General features: G+C 39.6%; 1 protein-coding gene and 1 long non-coding RNA gene across 4 annotated transcripts in view; one reads left to right on the top strand and one right to left on the bottom strand.

Moving 5' to 3' along the window:
* The window catches only part of LOC108246240, a 74,771-nt gene that overhangs the window by 47,432 nt on the left and 5,727 nt on the right, over positions 1–21,612 (bottom strand). Inside the window, exons 2-7 of one of the 2 annotated variants that reach the window (XM_017433681.3) lie at positions 16,067–18,557; positions 14,539–14,647; positions 12,004–12,281; positions 11,649–11,920; positions 11,040–11,277; positions 10,708–10,967 (exon numbers count right to left, since the gene is read on the bottom strand). In XM_017433681.3, coding sequence (XP_017289170.1) covers positions 10,708–10,967; positions 11,040–11,277; positions 11,649–11,920; positions 12,004–12,281; positions 14,539–14,647; positions 16,067–18,397 — 3,488 coding nt within the window. In that variant the 5' untranslated portion in view covers positions 18,398–18,557. The remainder of the gene's footprint in view (positions 1–10,707; positions 10,968–11,039; positions 11,278–11,648; positions 11,921–12,003; positions 12,282–14,538; positions 14,648–16,066; positions 18,558–21,612) is intronic. The other variant, XM_017433682.3, reaches the window with a different exon arrangement.
* On the top strand, positions 7,120–14,715 carry LOC112451257. 2 transcript variants are annotated; one of them, XR_005232645.1, is made up of 4 exons: positions 7,120–7,290; positions 11,967–12,100; positions 12,204–12,302; positions 14,579–14,715. It is a non-coding gene; the product is annotated as an uncharacterized LOC112451257 (long non-coding RNA). The 2 variants fall into 2 exon arrangements; XR_005232646.1 differs by lacking the exon at positions 7,120–7,290 and adding an exon at positions 8,370–8,478.

The raw sequence follows: 21,612 nt of genomic DNA, 5'->3' as shown, positions 1-21,612 counted from the left end.
GGAAAAGTAAACACATTGCCTGAAAGAAGACAAAAATGCCTACGTTTTGATATATAATTTGTTCATGCATCATGAAAGATGTGGGCGTAGGAACAGTTTGTTCGCTAAGAAATGTGTTGTGCTCAGACAGCTCCACACTCTAGCTCGTTAGTGAGGTTAGAGTGTAACTGACAAAATTTCACGCAAATTCCGAAATTTTTGCGTGTTTTTTGGGGATTACGTCGCCATAGTAACACGAAACGCCAATAAAAATAGTAGCCCTCATGCCGAGACCGAGCCGGCCGTTCTGATATAAAATTTGTGGGGGTTCTTTGCTTGGTTCGGGCCGCATTAAGGGTAACGGATGAAAAATAAATAATAAAGAGACATTCTATTCAGTGTAGAGTAATAGGTGCCTGCATGCATTGCATGAGGCAGTATAATGCCTTGCTTCGCAAGGCATTGTACTGCTCTCTATGCACTGCTGGCAGGCCCCAATTAGGTCAAAATAAATAGGGCTCTCTGGCCCTAATAATGGTATTTTAAGGGGGAAAGGAACTGAAACAGGGTGAACCTTCTTTTTCCCATGACTGTACCTCAGACTGAACTGAAATTGCTTCAATGGGACTCCAATATGTGAAGAACATGACTGATTTATGATTTGGGTTTTTACAAAACTCAGTTCTGCAGAACTCACTGGACCAAGTCTGCAGGGTGTTTCCGGACTAAATCAGAGCAGATTCAACTCATTCAGATTATCTAGAAAAGGTGGAAATGTTCCCTGGAGTTTAGACAAACAGAAGGTAAGTTGGTATGTTTCTTCCAACACCAACCGAACCGACCCATTCATCCTAGACAGAAATAACCAGTAGCAGCGGAAATGCTACAGGACGCCAGGAAACGCCTGTGTGTTGGTTTTTAAGCTCGTGTCTGCCTGCAGCTTCTACTGACTGAGTTCAAACTCAGCAGCTTGTTCTGATGAGAGCTCTTGTTCTTCGGGTCCGACCCACAAGAATCACAGAATCAGTTAAAAGAAAATTGAATTTAGTACATAAAAGGTTCATTTTATTCTGAAAAAACTGTCACATTCTTTTCCCCAGGACAAGAGATCCATGTCTCCAATAACTCTGTTATTTTTGTAATATAATGTTTGATTTAGTAATTTTTTTATTCTTGAAACTGGCACAATTTCTTAGTAAATATATCAATGTTGAAACTAAGTTCCATATGGTTTTTATGAGATTTGCAAATCCTTTCTTTCTGTTTTGATTTACATTTTGCACACCATCCCAAATATTTTGAATTTGGGGTTGCAAGTATTGAGCTACAGTGAGCTGGTTTCAGCAGTTGCATCTTTATTTTCCTGCTTGGTAATTAGTTAAGCTAGTAGCTCACTGTTGCCAACAAGTTGGCGAACAGCATTAATGGGGGAGTTTCCAAAATGTCTCTAATCATTTGTAGGAATTCTCAGTTTCCTTGCTCGAGTCACTGAAGATCGCAGTCTTGTCACTTGAATTTTAAATGTGATATAAAAAAATTGTGCAACAATTTTTCCATTAAAATGGTTGAAAGGTTTTCAGGGCTCCTCCAACCCAAGAGCACTGAAGCTGTATTTTGACACCTGCATGGGAGCTCTCCTCTGATAAGAGCTAAAAAAAAAAACCACACCAGCAATAAATAATATATTTTTCAAACTGGTCCAGATCTGCCCATCTTGATTTCTAAAGTGTACTCCAGTAGAATAAAATATAAACATGAGGGTAGTTGCCAAGGTGTGCACAAAATGAACCGAGGAGGGTGCGATGTAGGTCGAGGTGAGCAACTAAATAATGCAAATGGCAGTTTTGCTAGCCGTGCACAGAAAATAACCAGTAATTTTCAAAAACCTGCAGTGCAAAACATGTTTGCACAGCTCACTGGATGTAAACCCTCAGATTTCAGTGAAACTGCAATTGAAAATTCACCTATTTTATGCAGTCTTTAGTCCCCAATTAGCCTCTAACAGTCACAGCCCAATGAGCTACTGGCTTTAAGTATGCACAGTCATGGCCGCTAATTTAAAACATTTGAACATCACATAAGAACATTCTGATCTGTCATGTTAAACTATAGTGCCAGTAAAAAGTATTTACCTGCTTGAACGTTTTCCGCTGAACAAACATTGTCAACCTTGAGACTTCATTGCAACTAATAGATCTGTTAGTACAGCTTATCTGAATTAACCTTATAAACCAGAGATAAAACTTGAAATGTACATCTGATGACAGTTTCACATTTATCAAACAACCAGATAATCAGAAAACCATGCGATTTCACACCTGTAGCTTTTTGTATTTCTCTCTGATCCTGGTGGAAGGCGGACGCGTTTCTTTTCTCTCTGTCTCTCTGTCTTCTGAACCACCACCCCACCTCTCTGCTCCTCTGCCCTGCTCTTTTTTCAGAGCCTCTCTTTGCATATTCTCCAAAACATTTTTGAACTATGGATCTGGTCAGCTGGTCTCTCAACGCAATTGATCAAGTTTTCTCGATGGGAAGGCTGACCAAAGGACAGCCAGCTTGCCCTGAGAAGACATTCTTCACTGGATACACGTTGGATTCCTGGAAACGTCGGAATCTTGTCTATCGAGTCAGTCTGTGGAAGACGTGGAAGATCTTTACATATTTCGAGTTTTGATAACAGGATTTCTGCTGTTTGGATTAGGCAGTTACCTGACTTATCGTTAAATTCGTTTGATGGGTTCGGCGGTCAACAATCAAACTGTGTGGTTATGGGAGCTGAATCGCAAGTTGAATGCGATCCTTTTACAGGACCGCAAACTGAATTGCGTTTCTGGAACTCAGGAATAATATGGGTTACATCTTGAGGAAGTTGCTCACTCGAATCAGGTGAAATGGTCCTGGAATTTGGCTGTTTGGATTCACCATTGAGAAGTATCAGCAAGACTTTTAAGACAGACAAAAACAATTACTGTTTGTTTGTGAATTGGTCAGCTATCTTGAAATTTCTCCTGGAACTATGTAAACAAGATGCTCTGCTCCCTCTGCCTAAGGACATCTGTGGATCTGTTCAGGGATGGCTGATAAACATTCCATCACATTATCAAAGACAATGGCCTCTGTGACATGATTCATGGACTTCTCTACAAACACACACGCACACACACATATACATTCACAACACACACCACATTGTCTTCCATCGCCTCTACACACACACACACACACACATACGCACACTCTCCGCTGTTTCTGAGTCATCTCTCTCACGTCAAACCCCCCCGCCCCCTTTCATTATCTTAGTAATTCTTACGTCAACCGTCTAGCGGGCCTGGGTACTATTTAGAAAGATCGGTACCGTTAGTTTTAGCATTGTCATATTTTAGCTTATTTAGCCTTCCTGTACATTTAGTTTAGTTCTGTACATTTATTTTATTTTATCTTAGCTCATACTTTAGATATTGTTAGATTGTTAGATTCCTAATTGTTTAGTTCAGTTTTAACTTTCATGACTTTATTTAGATTATTTTAGCTACTATTTTGACTGTCTTAGCTCATGTTTAGATATGCGTAGTTTCATGATTTTACTTAGGTTCGTGATTTTATTTAGATTATGCTATATTTCATTTAGATTATACATGATTCATTTAGATTATACATGATTGTTGTGTTTTTCTTTTTTGTGTTTCATTATGTATTTGCTGTATTGGATTCTGTTTTTGTTTCTGTTGTAAAGCACTTTGGATCACCTTGTTGCTGAAAAGTGCTATATAAATTATTCTCACTTCACTTCACTTTAATGTTCAGCTACATTTTAATATGGTTAACTAATGTGTTTTCATCGAAGTCCAATCAAATGAAAAAGTGAACATGCAAAATAAAGCACAACCATGGGCTGGTAAATCACAACTCAGGATGGAAATAACTATATATTCTAGTCAGATATTTAATGCAACCTGGAAAAGAAAGTTAAATTAGCAGTTCTCCCTGCCCAAAACAAATGTTCTAAATATTTTTTTTCTCTAACCTGATAAGAGTACTTACAAAATCTTTCGGACATATTGAATAAAACCTCAGAAAAACTGTATTTTAGACTCTTAGAAACTTTAAACTATTCCTAACACCATCAGAATGTTCAGGAAAAAAACTAATTAGACTTCATAAAAAGTTTTAATCCCAGTTGTTGAACTGAAATCCACTTTCATGTATTGAGGGACACCTGTTGGACCACCCTGACCCCCATCTGGACACTGATTGTTTGATCCTCCAGATGTAACAGGCTTTAAAACATCCAGGCATTGATCCACAGAAAAACAACACTGAACAGATCAAAAGTGACCAAAAACAGAAAAACAGAGGAAAGAGTGAAAGAGCCCTTATTATCCAGGGTGTGACGGTCAGACTGAAACCACAACCAAACCACTGACACACACACAGACTCACAACACTCCAACACAACCCACACTGACTTCCAACAAACACAGACTCCTAACACTCCAACACAACACATGACTGAGCAGATGTTAAGACTGGAGAGAAAATTTGTTGGTCTGTATAAGGAAAAATCTGGTTCTGTTTTTGTTAGAAAAACTGTCAGCTGATAGAAATTTTAAGAAACTTAAAGAGAAATGTTTCTGATAAAAAAAATATTTACTGGGAACTGTTTTTCAGCAGCAGATTAAAACCTTAGTTTTAGATTGGGGAATAAGCATGTGATGTTACACCACAGCATAGCTGCAAAACAAAAAAAGAACAAATTTACCAATGTACCCAACAAAACCTCCCCAAGTCATGTAGAAGAAGGTGAGTCTTTGTTAGCCATGCTCATAGCTCCATGCAGCCCATTATGTGCCCATTCCTGGAAAGTTCATACTTCCACCATATTGTACTCCAACCTTGTACCCAGCAGTTAATGTTTTTTTACCAAAAGGGTATGAAATTGCTACCATTTTGTACCTGTGCAATTACAGTATGCACATATAATCAAAATTCTGCACAGGGTTTAGCTGCGTTTTATTTTCAAGCCAACATTATTATACACCATGAGTGCAATGAGCTGATCTTGGTAACAACTATTTAGAATAAACAAACACCTGTTAAAAACAGGAAGTGTGTACATGTCGTGACAACAACCTGCCCCGTTCGTGGGCGTAATGGATCAGTCTCTGTATGTGAATTACACACCAAGCAATAGATGGACACAGCTATGTGGTGATGTGTAGAATAGAAGAGAATAGAGTAGAATAAAACAGAACATACTTTATTAGGAAATTTAGCTTGGATTATACAATGCCTGATCCATACTATTTAAATATAGATAGCTTTGTTAAAAAGTAAAAAAAAAAAAATTAAATACTTACAATATATAAATAAATAGCCTTGAGTATCAAATATGTTGTAGTATCACCCTGCAGTACAAACAGTGAAAACATTCCTTTCTTTGGGCTACTGTTTAAAACACCACCTGATGTAGGACCAACGAAACTTTAAGTTAATAAAGTATAATTGCAGAGCTGTAAACCATCTGCCTGATGGGAACAAGTCATACTTATTGTACAAATTATGGGCTGGATCTGTTAGGATTCTTTTTGCGTGTCTGACCAAAAAGTGACTTAAGTTTAGAGTTATCATAATTTTTCTGGCCAACAGCATACATTTTGTTTGTACCCCAAAATACAAGTGTATTTTCACCAACACTGTAAAAAGTATGGTATGACCTGGAAATGCCTATCAGGCATTTTCAGGCTCCACAAGACACCACTGTGTGCGTGTGTGTGTGTGTGTATGTGTGTGTGTGTGTGTGTGTGTGTGTGTATGACTCAAACATCCACCAGCTAGAGTCATAATGAACAACATGAGAACAAACAAGATTTTAGTAAGTTGTGTGTTTGTTATTTTTAAAGTGTGCATAGACCTTAATGTGTCTACAAACCCTAGACAAACATCCAACACTGTTCTGGTGATTGATGATGACACTAATCTCATGAGGCTGGTAGATCAACACAATGATGCATCTCCTCCGCATCTATCTTGTGGATAGATCACAAGCAGGAGTTTCAAATTAATAATTAATGATCAGCCGAAAAGTTTAAGCAGCAAACTTCCTGCAGAGATCCTCCACCTGCAGCACAAACATGAGTTCATTATAGAATCTGTTTGAAGTGACGCCCAGCGAAGTTTCGGAGCAGAGACGAGCTCCTGCTGAGTCACATCCTGCAGTTCAGGAGGTTCAACCCAAAAACTGAAACAAAACCAGGGAACCTCCAGAAACCGACTTGCTGCTGATCCAAGGACTTAAACATAGAGGGAAACTTGTTATTTTCTGAATAGTTCTGAACAAATGATGAGCAGGTTCTGCTCCTTTTGATACTGGATTTTAACTTAATTCAGTGTTTTTGAACTTTTTTTACAGTGTACTGTTGTGGATTTACTTCTTGTCGTGTTTGTCAGTTTCACAATCTAAAAGGTGTGTATTTGCAGAAAACCAGACATCAGATGTTCATCTGAATGTTTCTTGGCGTTTAGTTTCATTTCTGATATTTTTTAAGTGTTTGATCAACAGAATGAAACATGGGTTTGAGTAAAAATAGGAGAAAACAAATAATGTGAGCCATTGTGAGGTTTTAGAGTCTCAGAAACAATATATCCAGTTTCAGGTTTTAGATAATTTACATGAATATGAGGTGAAAACCAACATCTAACCAAATCCTTTGCTTCAGGCTGAAAGTAAATCCGCCTGACAGGATTTTAATAACTGAAACACAAAGCTCTGAAAGCAGTTCTGTGATCTGAACAGCTGCAGGAAATACACGATCCTATAAACCTCCTCAAGGTAATGAAGCAGAGAAAGAAAACAAAACTTCACAAAGTCCGAAAGTTTAACACATTGACAAAACAGAGGTGACCAGAGCAGTGATCCTGAGATGTTTCCTGGGTTACTATGACAACAGAAAGATCCCAACGGTGTGTCCTTCTTATCAAGCTCTCAGGATCGTTAACATGTCCACAGATGCCTTCTTTAACTCGACGTGTAAAAACCGTCACTACAGAAGACACTCCAGCCAATGAACCCCAAGCACTTACCTGTACACAGCCGGGTAGGGCGGAGCATACATGTACCTGTCCTCCAGGGCCCCGCCTCCCCAGCAAAGCAGATAGCTCCCCATGATGACGAGGCCTTGCGCAATCTCACAGCCGGTCAGGGGCTAAAATCAGCAGCCAATCAAACCCCATCAACACTTCTGATTGGACAGGAGGAGTGACATCATCTGAGCGTTAATCTGATGACATCATCCTGGAACGACATCATCTCCTGTGAGTTCTCCGGCAGTTTTGGATTCAGACTCTCCGTTCTGTCGTCTCCTTTGTCTGTTTTTCTCTCCTTCCTCTCGTCTTTCTTCTTCCACTCTTTAAAAAATCTCCACCGGAGTTTTGACGACTGCAGAACTTTCTGTGAGCTCCGAGTCGGATCTTCTCCTCCCTTTCGTCCATCAGCTGGTTATTTTCCTCCTCTGAGAGGACGGAGGTATGCGTTTCCTCCCCCGGCTGACCCGGGACGCTCCTCCTCCTCCTCCCAGCCCCCCTCTGTCTTCTCCTTCCCCTCTTCCTCTCTTTGTCTCATCTTACCTTCCTTTCACTTCGCCGACCTTCCTGGAAGTTTGTATCTACAGCTCAATAAACTTCTTTTCTTTTTTAAGATGTGATTTACGCTCAGAACTAAAAAAAAAAAATCTCCTATGAGGCTTTAGAAACACAAAGACGAGAAAAATTTTCATCTCAGGACAGAAAAACTCAACTAAAATAACACATTTAAAAACAAACTATGTACAGCTGCATGTTTCATTTTAAAAAGTATCAGACGTCAACAATAGTCAAAGCATTAAACATCTAAAACATTGTTAATTAGAATCAGTTTCTTTCTCATGTGTGCTGCACATGAAATTAGGTCTTTTGTTAAAAAATTTGTAGTATTTATTCAAGTTTATCCTATTTAAATTCACAAAATCTAAATGTTCATTGTTTAATCATTTAAATAGATCAGACAGATTACAAAGAAAGCTGCAAAGAAGTGAGTTGATTTTAAACAAAAAGTACTTAAAGAAAAATACAAAAGTAAAATGTATAACTTCTCACCTCCAGCCAAACTGTTACAAATAAAACCTCAAACTCATTAACAGCATCACATCAGTAAAATGTTTTTATCCGTGTTTGAGTAAAAAAGCAAAAATTCTTTAAAAACAGCAGCTTTGACGCAAACTAAGTGAAAACAGGTCAGAGGTCAGAGGTCATGATACCCAGACAACAGATGGAAAAGATCCACATGAATGACTGAGAGGAGGAGAAGGGGGAGGAGGACGAGAAGGGGGGAATAGGGAGTGTCTTTGGTTTTCTGACAGGAGTGGGTGGTCTTTCTCTTCCATCCCATCTCTGAGACGCTGCCTGGATGAACCCAGCTGGAATTTCCCTCCAAAGCTAATAAAATGCATGTGAGCATGCTTATGTGTGAGTATGCACACATGGGTGTATGTGTGTGTGTGGGGGTGGGGTGGGGGGTAATATGTCTGTCTGGTTGGTTCAGGTTTGTGAGGAGTTTCACAGACTCAACTTCAGGCTTCAGGAACTGAATCTGGATTAAATTTATCCAACATTCCTCAGATCCAAGACAGAGCAGGGAGTTCAGGATGTCTTCAGTGTGTGTTTTGTTGTTGTTTGGGTGTGATCCTGTTTTTCATTTCCAGGCCTGAATTCTTTCTCTGCAGCGCCATTGTTTCCTGCTGCAGACAATAAAGCTCGGCAGTGTTTAAGTTCCAAAGGTCCACACCCAGAGGAACCGAGCCATAACTAAAAACCAAAGACCAGGAAACCTCCCTGCAACTCTTACTTCATTCCTCAAGTGTCTGAATGTGTCCAGGAGCTAAAAATAAACAGATCTGAAATTACAGCAGACTGAAGAAATAAACTGAAATTGATTTAGTCAAATGAGAAAAAAAACAGTTACAATTCTCCAGAATTATTTGAACTCTTCTCGTTGAAACATTTCTTTTCTATTTGAATCCCAAGAACAGAAAGTTGAACTTATTTTATCCTAACTTAGCTCCAGTTTTCTCTCTCACACATCTTTTACTTCAGTCTTGAAGATTTTCCCTTTAACTATATTTTCTATACTACAGCAGCCATTCTTAAAAATAGATATCTTGTTGCATTTGTACAATCAATTGCAAGTTTTTGGTGAGAAAAACTGAGTTCTAAAATTGTTGTTTTATTTTTGATGGGTCCATGTAAATTCCAGATGCACAGTTTTTCAGAAACATTGATGCAGGAGCCTGTTTCACACATACCCACTATCCTTTTGTGAGCTAGAAACAAAGACATCAATAGAGATGCAGTAGCCCCTGACGGCCTGAAAATCACAGGCAGAAAATATTAACTTTTACCCTTGTTGTTTGAACATGGATGGATGGATGGATGGATGGATGGATGGATGGATGGATGGATGGATGGATGGATGGATGGATGGATGGATGGATGGATGGATGGATGGATGGATGGATGGATGGATGGATGGATGACGGATGGATGGATGGATGGATGGATGGATGGATGGATGGATGGATGGACGGATGGATGGATGGATGGATGGATGGATGGATGGATGGATGGATGGATGATTAAACAATCTAAAACGGTTTCAGAATTGTGAGAGCTCAAAAGGTAGAAAGAATTTTAATTGTTAGCCTTTGAATTTCTGGTTTGTAATCTTAATCAAACTAATAAACCATTGATCAGTGGTGATTAGATGGGAAGTTTTTAGGAATTAATTAGACAAAATCAAATTTTAAACCCAACCATTGAAATGTGACAATACTATATCCATGACATACACATACACACATATTTGTTATTACATTGAAATGTTTCCTGACCTCAGCCTAAACTCAGTCCATGCCTTATTCCTGATCCTGATCCAAAAAATGTTGTTCCACCAAATTCTGGAGCTTTGACACCACTTAAGACTGCCAGTCCTCACATGGTAGGTAATTATACCAGAAAACGTTCTGAAAAAAAAGGTAACTAAACCCAGCACATGCACACTGTTCAAACTGTGTGTGTGTGCTGCCACTATGTGACTGATCTGTATTACTGCAGCTTTATCTAAGTTTAAATATCAAACTGTATGATGTTTAGACTCTGAACAGTACACTGGATGACATTTAGAAAAAGGATGTGAAATCAAAATGCTAAAACCTCTACAGTTTGATTTAGGCAACTAACAAAGGTTATTTATTGATGGTAGGTGATGTTAAAACTGATGGAGAGACAGAAGTAAAATAAAACATCTGATCAAAGAAAAGACTTCAGATGCCTGTAGATCTGTGTTTTCTGTCTTTTTAAAGACTTGTGGGCCTGCAGAGAACCTAAATAAGAAAAGGACCTCCTCACCGACTCTCATCCAAGTCAGGCTGAACCGTCTCCTAAAGTCAGTGAGCTGAATTTGAATGTTGTGTTTTCTGGGTTTTTGTAAAATCCTGAAAGCAGCCTATGCAGAACCAGGCTGAAAGACTTGGTAATCAGAACTCTGTTTCAATGATGTGAAAAGATCTCTGTCTGCTTAGCCTGTTGGGATTCGGGTCAGGTCCATTGGTTGATGCAGACTGACTGAGGCAGAGAGCTCATTGATTCTTAGACATTAAAGCCTCTCAGTTTGGATCAGAACCTTTAGATGGGACTCACCTGGTGCTGCTGTGGAGCGACGGGACTGAGCTTGCCTTCCGAAAACCCTCCTTCAGGATGGAGCGGCGCCAGGACTCCTTCTCCGAGCTGGACCGGACTGGAGGACCGGGGTTGTCCTTGAAGCCTCCTCGGAGCCCAGAACCCAGAGCGCTGAGGGTGATTTCAGAACGAGAGGTCTCTGAGCGAGCGGATGGGTCTGGACGGGCCAGCGGGGCGAAACTGAGCTCCATGATCTGCTTGGCACTCTCGCAAATTTGACTCTGAACACAGAAACAGATCCATCTTACTCCCTGAACCAGTCCAGTTTTTTCTCTGATCAGTCAGTGTCCTACCTGGATCTCCGGGGTCAGAGTCGGTAGGTCAAAGGTGAACACAGACGTGGATCCAGAGGTCAGCAGGTCCACACTGTCTAGGCTACTGTAGGAGGTACCTTTGGCTCGGTGGGACTCCATGATGCTCTCAAAGTGCCGGCTAAAGGAGTCCAGGTTGCTGTCGGAGGGACGTCGGGGGCTGCCGATGGAGATTGGAGACTTGAGGCCGCCATGGCCATCAGATGATGCCTCTAATGTTCTGTTAAAAAAAAGTACACTGCACTTTATGGGCTTTTTTTTACCTAAAAGGGACAGGAAGTGTACAGGCAGTAAAGGTTCTTCCAAAACATCACAGAAATGATGTTTCAGGCCCAACAGGAAGTGGCATAAAAGTACCAGTCAGATGTACGGTAATCTGTTGGTCTGAAAGCTAAAGTCTGTAGGAGAATCAGAAAGTTCTAGATGGGAAAACATCAAAAGATATAAAGCTGTTTAACAACAACCACATAATAACATTTTTGAAATTCATTTATGGCTTTTGGTTTTGGTGTGGCACCCCATGATTTTCAGTGGCGTCCACATAGACACCTTATTAAAAAATTTATGGAGGCAATTTGTAGAGATTCTCACCCCTTCAGTAGCAGACTGAACACCTCATCTTCCTCCTTGTTGGCTCTCTGTCTCTGCCTGTCTCCCAGCATCCTGACACTGGCCCAGTTCACCACTCCTTCTTCCTCCTCATCATCTTCATCCTCTTCCTCCTCTCCATTCTCCTCCCTCCCTCCACTTGTTCGGGCTTTTGGGGAAGTGTCTTCAGGGCTGAAGCTGTTTTCTAAAACACTACGATTGCTGCCGAAGGCCGAGTCCGCCTCCTCGGCTACATCAGCCTCCGCTCGCATCACCTAAACAACAACAAGAACAACAACATATTTATCCTTCTGATTCCAGATTAAACACAAACATGAATACAACAAAACTGGCTCACCTCGTCCAGGTCGGTCTCCCGGTAGCAGCGCAGTGGCACGGCGTCCAAGTCGGTCTCAGAGTACTTGATAGATCGCCGTATGATGCCAGTTTTGGAGGTGGGGCCTCGGGGTAACGGAGTGACCAGTTCCACCTCAATCTGTCGAACCTTGTGATGTGATAGTTTCTGACCCTGCCTGTCCCGCCCCCTCTTTTGATTAGCTGGCTGCAGATGGAAGGAAGAAGGAGGCGTGGGGCTGGGCGAGGCACTGGGTGGAGGTGGCGTGGACGAATCGTCTGCTGGTGATATGAAGCGAGAAGGTAAACACAGGTTTTAAAAAGAAGACACAAGGCTAGATCATTTTTTACAATTTGATACAAGTAATATTACAATAGCAGTTTCTAAAAATAAAAGCCAGTCCTAAAATAATCCATCACAATATGTTGAAAAATTAATCTAAAAATTGCTGTTAAACATTAAAGTGTTGGATTTCTGTTTTTATTCATTGAGCGTAACTTGTTTGTGTGGTAAAAGTTTTCCCCTCATTTATGAGTTCAAAAACCTCAACAAGGAGCCATGAAGCAGCAGACCAAGGTCCTAAAGCACCAAAGCAGCCTAAATACTATTTTCCCATTAATTTTCTGTTTCCAACAAGTTCTGATTCACAATTTCTCCTGTAGCTTTGGAAGAACCCATATCAAAAAAATTCATTAAAATGTGAGTCTCAATCCAGAACAGTGAGCTCCGACTTTTTGTAGCAGAACATCTACAACATAAAATTCACTAAAAACTGAAAAATGTCCCCTTAGACATCAGTGTTATTTAGTTGCAGCGAACGGTAAAATCCACCCCTGTTTGGAGCTCTACAGCTCAGACAGACTTCACAGCAGAAACATCATTCAAAGTTTAAACAGATCACAGGAAGTTGGACTTTACATTACTAAATCGGTGATTAAGATCCTAAACAATTTTTACACATTCACAGTTTAAGTTGGAGGATTTATACAGATTTTACCACAAAATGCTTAGCTTAGAGTCTGATGATGTTCCACACTAACTTTGGAACTGTCTGAACTTTCAACATTTTCACTAATAAACTCAGTTTATCCATATAAAAGTACACATTTTTATCTTCTATCTTCCAGTAAACACGTGTGACCATCAGAGCCGTCTGCCACTCACAGTCCAAGAATGTTTTAAACAAAACTTATAGTTTTCACACAGTAATTGACTGTCTGAGGCTTACGTTTTGCCTCTTTTTTTGTTTTATCAAAGAGATTGTCTTATTAAGAGTGCTGTCAGGGTGTGACAGACACAGGTACTGAAATGAGCATACTGAGCCACTGGCAGCAGCTTTAACATGCCTTTGGAACCTAGTTTTCTCTACCCTTCCACAGTTGTCAGATTATGACAAATTATTATCTGGTTTACAGAGGGAAGCTGATGGATGTTAAACTCTCAGGCAGGAACTGCATCGGCACCCTTAAACATTTTTTTGCAGACCTTTTTTACTTAAATGTTTAGCCAGTTCCAAGTTAAACCACACTCAGCTTCGCAAAATTTCCAGCATTTAAATTAAGTTGTCACCGAAAACCAAATAGATGGATTGTAAATCAATTGAGCCTAAATGATAATAAAATACAAAAAACATTTTGCATGTTTTTTTTGTAATTATATATTAAAGTAAGAATTTCATTATTGAACAGTGACCTCCTTCAGACTGAGTGGTGTCATATAATTGAGGCAGAAAAATGCTCTAAACAAAGAACAGGAAGTGAGTAGTGAGGTGCAGGACCAGCTGTCAGGGGAGATGCTCTCTTTAAGACCTCGTCTTACGTTTGGTAATCTTCAGCTTCAGCTAATTGGCTTACAAGAAGCCGAGGTTCCTGAAGCTGCTTGTTAACTTCATTCAGTTTAACCAAAGAAATGCTCAAACCTTTAAAAGCCTTAGTATTAATTGATAACATGAATCCTGACTAAACGAGAGTGAAGTCATGATGACGTTTGCATGTTGTGGTTCCAGCTGAGGATGAATCTGCTGGTTTTTAAGCAACCTGAAGGGGTTTGAATGTTTGTCACGGTGAGAAGAAAACAAAGAGCAGTAAAAATACAAATAAGACAAAAACAAGAAAACCATCAGACATGATGGTTAACTCTTTAATAAATAATTCACTGGATCTTTGATTTTAGATTACCATCAACAATTACTTAAAAACTTGTAAAGTTTTTACTATATGTTCCTTATTTATATTTTAAAAGATTGAGCGTTTTAAAGATAAAGCGACAAAAATAACAGTGATCAAATATAATTGTTTTATTATGACTGATTCAGATAAATTACATAAAGGCTTAACATAAACAGACTTTATATATATTTATATATATACATACATATGTATGAAAAACTACCATAACTTAGATCATAATTTATACTATAATAAAACTTCTCTACACATGTTGGACAATAAGAGTCCAAACCATTCAAACTCTGTTCCTTTAAAACTTTAAACCACCATGTGAACGTCACTGAAACATTTTTTAAAATCCTTACTGTACCTTTACTGCAGCGTCTGTCTTCTGTTTGTTCTCCAAACAGGAAGTCCCACTTTGCTCGGGCGATCTTCTGCGATCGCAATGATGGAGTCGGCGATGAGCCGCTGTCCAACTGCAGAAGGACAAACAGGACCGAGATCAAACACTGGGTCTTTGGGTCTTTAGGAAACAAGGAAAATATGAAGCAAAACAAATCAGTCAAGATGACATAAAATTGAGATTTACCTTTTTTTGATTACAGTTTTATAGGTTACTACATTAAAACAAAATAAACATAAATTTTTTAAAACGATCACTTTAACACATATGTGGCAAGGTGATCAGAATGAAAATGTTTAGAAAGAGCCCATGAATTTGTTACTAAAAATCACTAGATTTAACTAAAATTAACATACTAAAACATGTTTCAATACATTTAAACTATGTACACAAGAACCAAAATGCACAATAAAAAGAATGGATGAAAAGCAGAATATGTGTCAATTTGTTCTGGTTTTAATTTTCAATTTGGAAAATGGTTTAAGTGGGAAAAGTAAATGTGCTCATAAACTTCATCATGATAACAACAGGATGCTTTCCATCAGTGTTTGAGATAAAAAGTTATGTGTCAGGAAAAAAAATAAAAAGTTTTGTGAGCTTTTTAAAATTAATTGTTAGGGAAGTTCCAAGTTTCTGAACAACTGCTAAAAACACATTACATGAGAAGTGGTAAGATTTCTTAAAGATGAATGTTTTAGCACATTTTAACAACAACTGAGAAAGTTTGGGAAGTTCCTAAGGAACTTTAGAACATTTTAAATGGTTCTTGCAATCCTTTAAGACATTTAGATGCAAACAAGAATATTCTTGTTTGACTTAAAGAACTCAAAGCTACTTCAGCATGTTGTTAAGTATCTAGATTTTACAGATCTTGTTGTCACTGAAGGGTTTCAGTGGCCATTAGAATGGTCTGAGTTGTAAAAGCTGTCCGAGTCTTTGGGGTCTATTTAAGATGGTTACCTTTAGAAACTTTAGAGACAACTATTTAAATGTTGTTTAAAAACATGTTAGGAAATTTAAGGACTTCTGAAAATGTTCTAAAGGGCAACTGAATGGGTGCAGTGCACTGCAGAGATGCAGTGTTCAATGAGGTTGTAGATCCTAAGAGAGGCCAGTCGTATGGGTATTTTGGTCATCTTCTGTGCAACAATGCCTCCTAAAATGAATTTGAAAAGGTTTTACTTGTCATTTGTATCTTTCTTTCTTTATCTATTTCTTTCTTGCAGTCAGCAGCTTGACCTCTTTAAGATGTTTCTGATTTTCTTTAAGTTCTAGATGGCAAAGCAAAAAAAAACTTCAGGTTAAATAGAAATTTACAATAATTTAATACAAATTTCTTGCATTTAATGACTTTATTTGTGACATGAACAAAGGAATTACTGTTCAGCTCGGTAGACATTGAGTCACACTTTATACACAAACATTCAAAGCAAACACAGTCTACAAACACATTCTAATACACCCAATCCCCATCACCCCCTATTTAGCCAACCTGCATCCCAGAGCTGCTGTCTGCAGTACCATGACTCGACTGGCTTGAGGTTTCAGGGGACAGGCTCCCATTTCTGTCCAGCTGGAGACCATCTCCCAGGCTTCCTGTCACCCCACTGGAGCTCTGAGAGGACATTCCTTGGGACCCACTATGATCCTGAGCCTCTCTTTGATCCCTGGAGATCTGGTACTCCTGTGCTGTTTGTGTTTGTACTCCTTTGTCTCTTGCATCCCTTTTACAATATTCCCTTTTGCTCTGAGTATTAACCCCAGAAGATTGCAGATGTTGGTTTTCTTGATTAGTTTTTCGTCTGTCCTGGACCAATCCAGCCTCTTTCCACTCCTGCTGCCTGGAGGTCCAGCTAACAGGCAGACTCTCACTGTTTTGACAGGATGGGTGTTTCCTGGTAACCTCAAGGCTGGATCTTAGTGATCCATCAAAAAGGTGATCATAATGCTTACACTCCATGCCAGGTGATTTATTGCCTCCAGTGTACTGTGGTCTCTGGTAGCGATGCAGATCAGACCTATCTTTAAATGGTATTGAGCTTCGTTTTTGATGGGGGTCCAGCACTGGTGACTGAGAAGCGGATGCTCGGTACAACTTAGCTGGCAAGGCAGGAGATGATGGTGTTGAGGGGCTTTTATGGGACATTAGAGGAGAAATGCATCCTGGTTTAGTCTGAGGTATAGGATTTTCTGTTTTCTTGTTGTGGTTCTGGTTGTTCATCTGTAAAGAATCAATTGAGCTTTGCCAGGGAAGAGATTCTTTTGAAAATGGCAATGTATTCCTTGGACTCTCAGATCTCAGAGATGTTGTTGGAGAGGGAGTACGGTTGCCTGGATAAAAAATGGACAGTTTGTTTGACTCTACAGATAACTTACAATCCAGTTCAGAATTTGACAATGGAGAGATGCTTCTCCTGTCATTGACAGAGCTGTCAGCATCACTGGCTCTGCTACTGCAGCATGATGAATGATAGAGACTCTGAGTGTTCAGGTATTCATTAGAATTGTAGCTTGAACGATCTTCAGCATGATGACTGGTGTTTGTCACATTATTAACACCATGATGGGAATCTTTAGGAATCTCATGCTGAATGTCTGTGGGTCTCCCTGTAGGTAATGGCAGATGAAATTTGTTTGAGAATGTGGGATGTTCCTCTGACAACCACTGCCTCTGTAAGCTGTGGGTTGGGCCATGAGGGCCAGGTGCGGACATTGAAAAACCTGAGTGGGATGAGTTTCCCGCTTGAGCACATAGATGGTCAGAGGCAGGACTTCTGGGTAATCCATTCATTGAGCCATGGCAGACTCTTCTGTCCAGCTCCAGGAACTCAGTCTTGGATGGGAGGGTTAAAGTGCTGCGGGATAGGACAGGTGACCCACCCCATGACCGGCAGCTAGGTGACTGATGGTGTTGCAGTAAAGTTGCACTGCAGTTCTCTGAATTGTGACCTGCAAATCTGTGTCTGAGTTTTGGGGATCCAAACTCCTCCAAGGCCCTGTGCGTGGCATCTCTGGCTACTGCATCCATGGTAGCTCTTGATAAATAAGGTGAGCCCCTTGGGGTATCAGTCCTGGATTGTGGGGGGCGATAGTGGAATGTGTCATCAGTTGATGGCTTATTGTTGTACCACACTGGATCACTCATCCTCTTCTGGAGATGAGCATGTAGCAGATGCCCCTCCAGTTTGTTTTTGGTCTCTTTTAGACACGTGGAGTTACAATGTCCAGCCATGCTGTTGACACTAGCTTTGTCTATGTACCCAAAAGAAACCACTGATGTCTTTCCATTCCCATCCACCATTTCTGGGTCCTCAAAGGACCTGCAGTTGCTATTGGTGGGGGGAGGAACAGTTAACCACCTACATGATGTAGATGATTGGGAGATAGGCACCTTTCCATGGTAGAGATCTACGTCAGGAGAATAGGTATGTCCAAGTGAATCTGAATTAGATGCTTTTGGTGCTAGGACCTCAAGTAACTGCCCAAACCTGTCATACAGAACATCCTGTTCCTGGAACTGGGTTGGCAACCCAGCAGGGTCAGAGTTTTGAAGTTGGAAGCTGACTGAATGCCTAGAGGATGACTTTGAAGAGGGCAAGTTGTGGTTACCACTTCCTGAACGACGAGACATCACTGGAGAAACATCTGGACTGCGGTTAGGACTGGAGTGGGCGGAGCTTCTCTGAGAGTTAGTGAGGATGTCTGGACATTGTAGCATCAACTGTTTGGTTCCATCATCTCCTGTACCCCGAAACTTCTCATCCTCCTCAGAAACAGATCTCACTTCCACGTACAGGTGGAGGACTTTACCTGCCTGAGACATGGCTATGGCCGTTCCTTAAATGACCTGATCTTTGTTTCAATATTTCTGCACAGATCTCTTCAACTTTATGATTTCAAGCACAGTGCTCTTCAGATATTTCAAGGTGATGGTCAGAGGCAAGACTGGAGTACCAGGTCTATTAACTCATCATTCCAAAAACCTGCAGCGAGAAAAGGAAGCAAAAATCAAGTCACTTTAATGTTCATCAATAAAACTTAATCTTAACATTTCTAGATTTATCCCACCCAATCATCTGCATTTTCACATAAGCTCAGACATACAATCTGTTGGTGATTGTATGGTTATTTTGGTGTTAGGCCTTGCATTAAGGATTAAAGATCATCATTGTGGTGAATAAAATTACTTATCAGTCTGGTTTGAGTATCTTTAGAGAACTGTTCTAATCAATAACAAGAAATAATTTCTAACAAAAGTGTTTGAGATGTCTCTAGTAGATAATACAGCTAAGAAAATGTGCTGAAGTGTAACTAAAGGAAGTTTTCTACTCTACTAACCAAAATCCTTGGGGCTAGTGATCATGTTTGACCTTTTACACTTCACCAGTTCTGTGAGTCCAACATGTAGGTCAGTGAATGTGCTCAAACTAACTGGATCAGAAACCAAAGGCCTCTCATGGTTTATGCATGGCAGAAGAGAAGTCATACACTGCAGACCCTCACATTTACAGTGTTAAAACAGGGTGAATAAGGGTAAACCTACTCAGTGAACCAGGTGTCTTTTACACACTGACTTCTGTCAGTTTTGGGGTTCAAAGAAAACAAGAATATGTTTTTCCTAAAAATGTCAGGAAATATTCATTCAGTTTCAGTTTCAATAAAAGGGAGTGATTTTGTCAGATTTATTATAATGTGTTAACACACAGCTAGGTTGTATTACATTGAGAAACAAACACTTTACTTCAAAATACATATTTAAAGACAATGAAATAATAGAAACAATTTACACTATGCAAATGAAACCAGATTAAAGTGATAGCCCAAAAGAAGAATATGAGCTGAGGATTACCTTGTTCTTTAAAGGTTGCAGACAGTGACAGAGACCACAACACAACATTGTGAATGTAAACTGTGGCTAAAATCCACTTTAGAAGGCAGGTTGAAAAGAAATATTTGAAACTCCATATTCATGATAAAATAGAGACTCTTTTCATCAACCTTTTTGCTACTTGAAGCCTGATGCTTGAACAAGAACTGACATGTAATCTGGTTATTATAGCAAAGGCTGGTTCAGAGTTTTTACATGTTACTATTACACGTGCCATGCCATATAGGTTAAATTTAAACACTTTTCAGTCATTTTTTTGCATCGCTACCAGAGACCACAGTACACTGGATTCAAGATTTTCTAGCACCTTAACATAGAGAAAATCCTGATCCATGAGCAGCAGAAGTTCCTGATGGTCACACATTCATTTTCATGTTCTACAGTGTTTCATGGAGGAGATATGACAAGTTAAAATGAGCCTTCACTTCTTGTTTTAAAAGGAAAAATCTGAGGTCAGTTAAAATGGAAGTCAATGAGAGTTTGGGTGAGCACATTTTGACCACTGACGTCTGGGGAATTTGAGAGAAAACCATCAGCATTATAGAAGTGAAAGAAAGAAGACTAAAATACCTATGGCTGGATAAAGAAACTAGAAAGGAGGAGGAAAAATAATGAGTTTGTATCAAAGAAGGCTGAAATATTAGTGAAGTATCATCAGACTCTAAGCTGAACATTCTGTGGTAAAATCTGTGGAAATCCTCTAACACTTTTTACACAATCACGGTTTAGGTTGAAGATCTTAAAACACCAGTTTTACGCCAAACACCAAATTTATGATACTCTTTTCATCAACTTATGTCTTATTTGGCCAAAATGAACAACAATTGACATGAAATCTGGCCATTCTGCAAATGACAAACATGTGGGTTCAGGGTTCTTACACATTAAAAAAATAAATAAAGAGAAATCAAATTTAAGCACTTTTCAGACAATTTTCAGGTGGATGTTCAAAAATGCTGTTTAACATAAAGACGATAATTAAACAAAAGAATATAAACCCAAAATGATGGTTTGACTTCATCATCACCACCAAAAGAAGACATTCTTCCACTATAAAGAACCAAAAATTAGGTTTAGGGATTTTATCTACAGACGGGTGAGAAATGAAAGACAAAAACAGCAGAGCTGAAAACTGGCCACCTCTATAACCAGTCTAAAAAAAAATCCTGGTTGGACTTGGACTAAGAGGAAACAGAGGTTCTGGTTCCCCTTAAAGGGGTTGAGCACTTTGAGGTTTCAGAGCCATGTGGTCCGGTCTCTTTCAGAATGTAGTAAATATAAACCAGCTAAGAATTAAAATGTGATGCTCTGACGATGAACCTCTAAAACTATATTTGTTCTGATCCAGTCAGAAGAGATGGTAAATACTCGTTCATTCATGTCCCCAGCTGTCCTCGAACACACCAGCAGGAGCAGTGACACAAGTCATTTTGATTTATTTAATAAAGATAAATCAGACTGGAGGCTGAATGCAGTGACTGAACGAGTCCTCTGACGGATCCAGAACCTCACATGTAGACAGACCTCACTTCAGATTCTCGCAGAGGACCTTCTGAGTGAAGACATGACTGAATTTTACACAATTCATGCTCCATTTACCCTGTTGGATGAGACAGAGGCTGGCTGGGTTTGTACCTTTTGTTAATGAAAGAAGAACTCAAAAGTCTCTGAAAAAACTAGAAACTGACAAAAGTAATGGGAACTTTAAAAGAAAACTAACTCCATCTAATTTACAGATAATAAACTAAAGTTTTCTGTGGTAGAAGCTAAGAGTCAATCAATACGTACTCTGAGTGCTAACATTGCACAAGATCTTGTAATGTTGCATGAGATCGCACACGTCAATAATCTCAAGGTTTCACCAACATCCGATCTTAGTCTGAATGTGTGGCGACGGGTTAGGCCTTTAATTTTCACTTTGTAAATGTCTGTATTCAGAGCTTCAGAAAGGGACTAATGTAACCTGATCTGCTGAAGCAGAACTCAGCGTGACGTTCTGCTGCAGACCAGAATCAAAGGAAAGTTTCCGCTCCTGCAGAGGAACATCAGCTCAGTGTTTATTAAATCAGACAGTCCTCGTTCTCATGTCGGAAACCTTCAAACAGAAAACAGGAAGTGACATCACGAGTCTGCTCAGGGTTTGCTCGTAT

This window comes from Kryptolebias marmoratus, linkage group LG22 (assembly GCF_001649575.2).
Source record: "Kryptolebias marmoratus isolate JLee-2015 linkage group LG22, ASM164957v2, whole genome shotgun sequence".
NCBI classification, from domain to species: Eukaryota; Metazoa; Chordata; class Actinopteri; order Cyprinodontiformes; family Rivulidae; genus Kryptolebias; species Kryptolebias marmoratus.
Note: the sequence above shows the minus strand (reverse complement) of the source record. Positions and strands in the feature narration are given on the sequence as shown.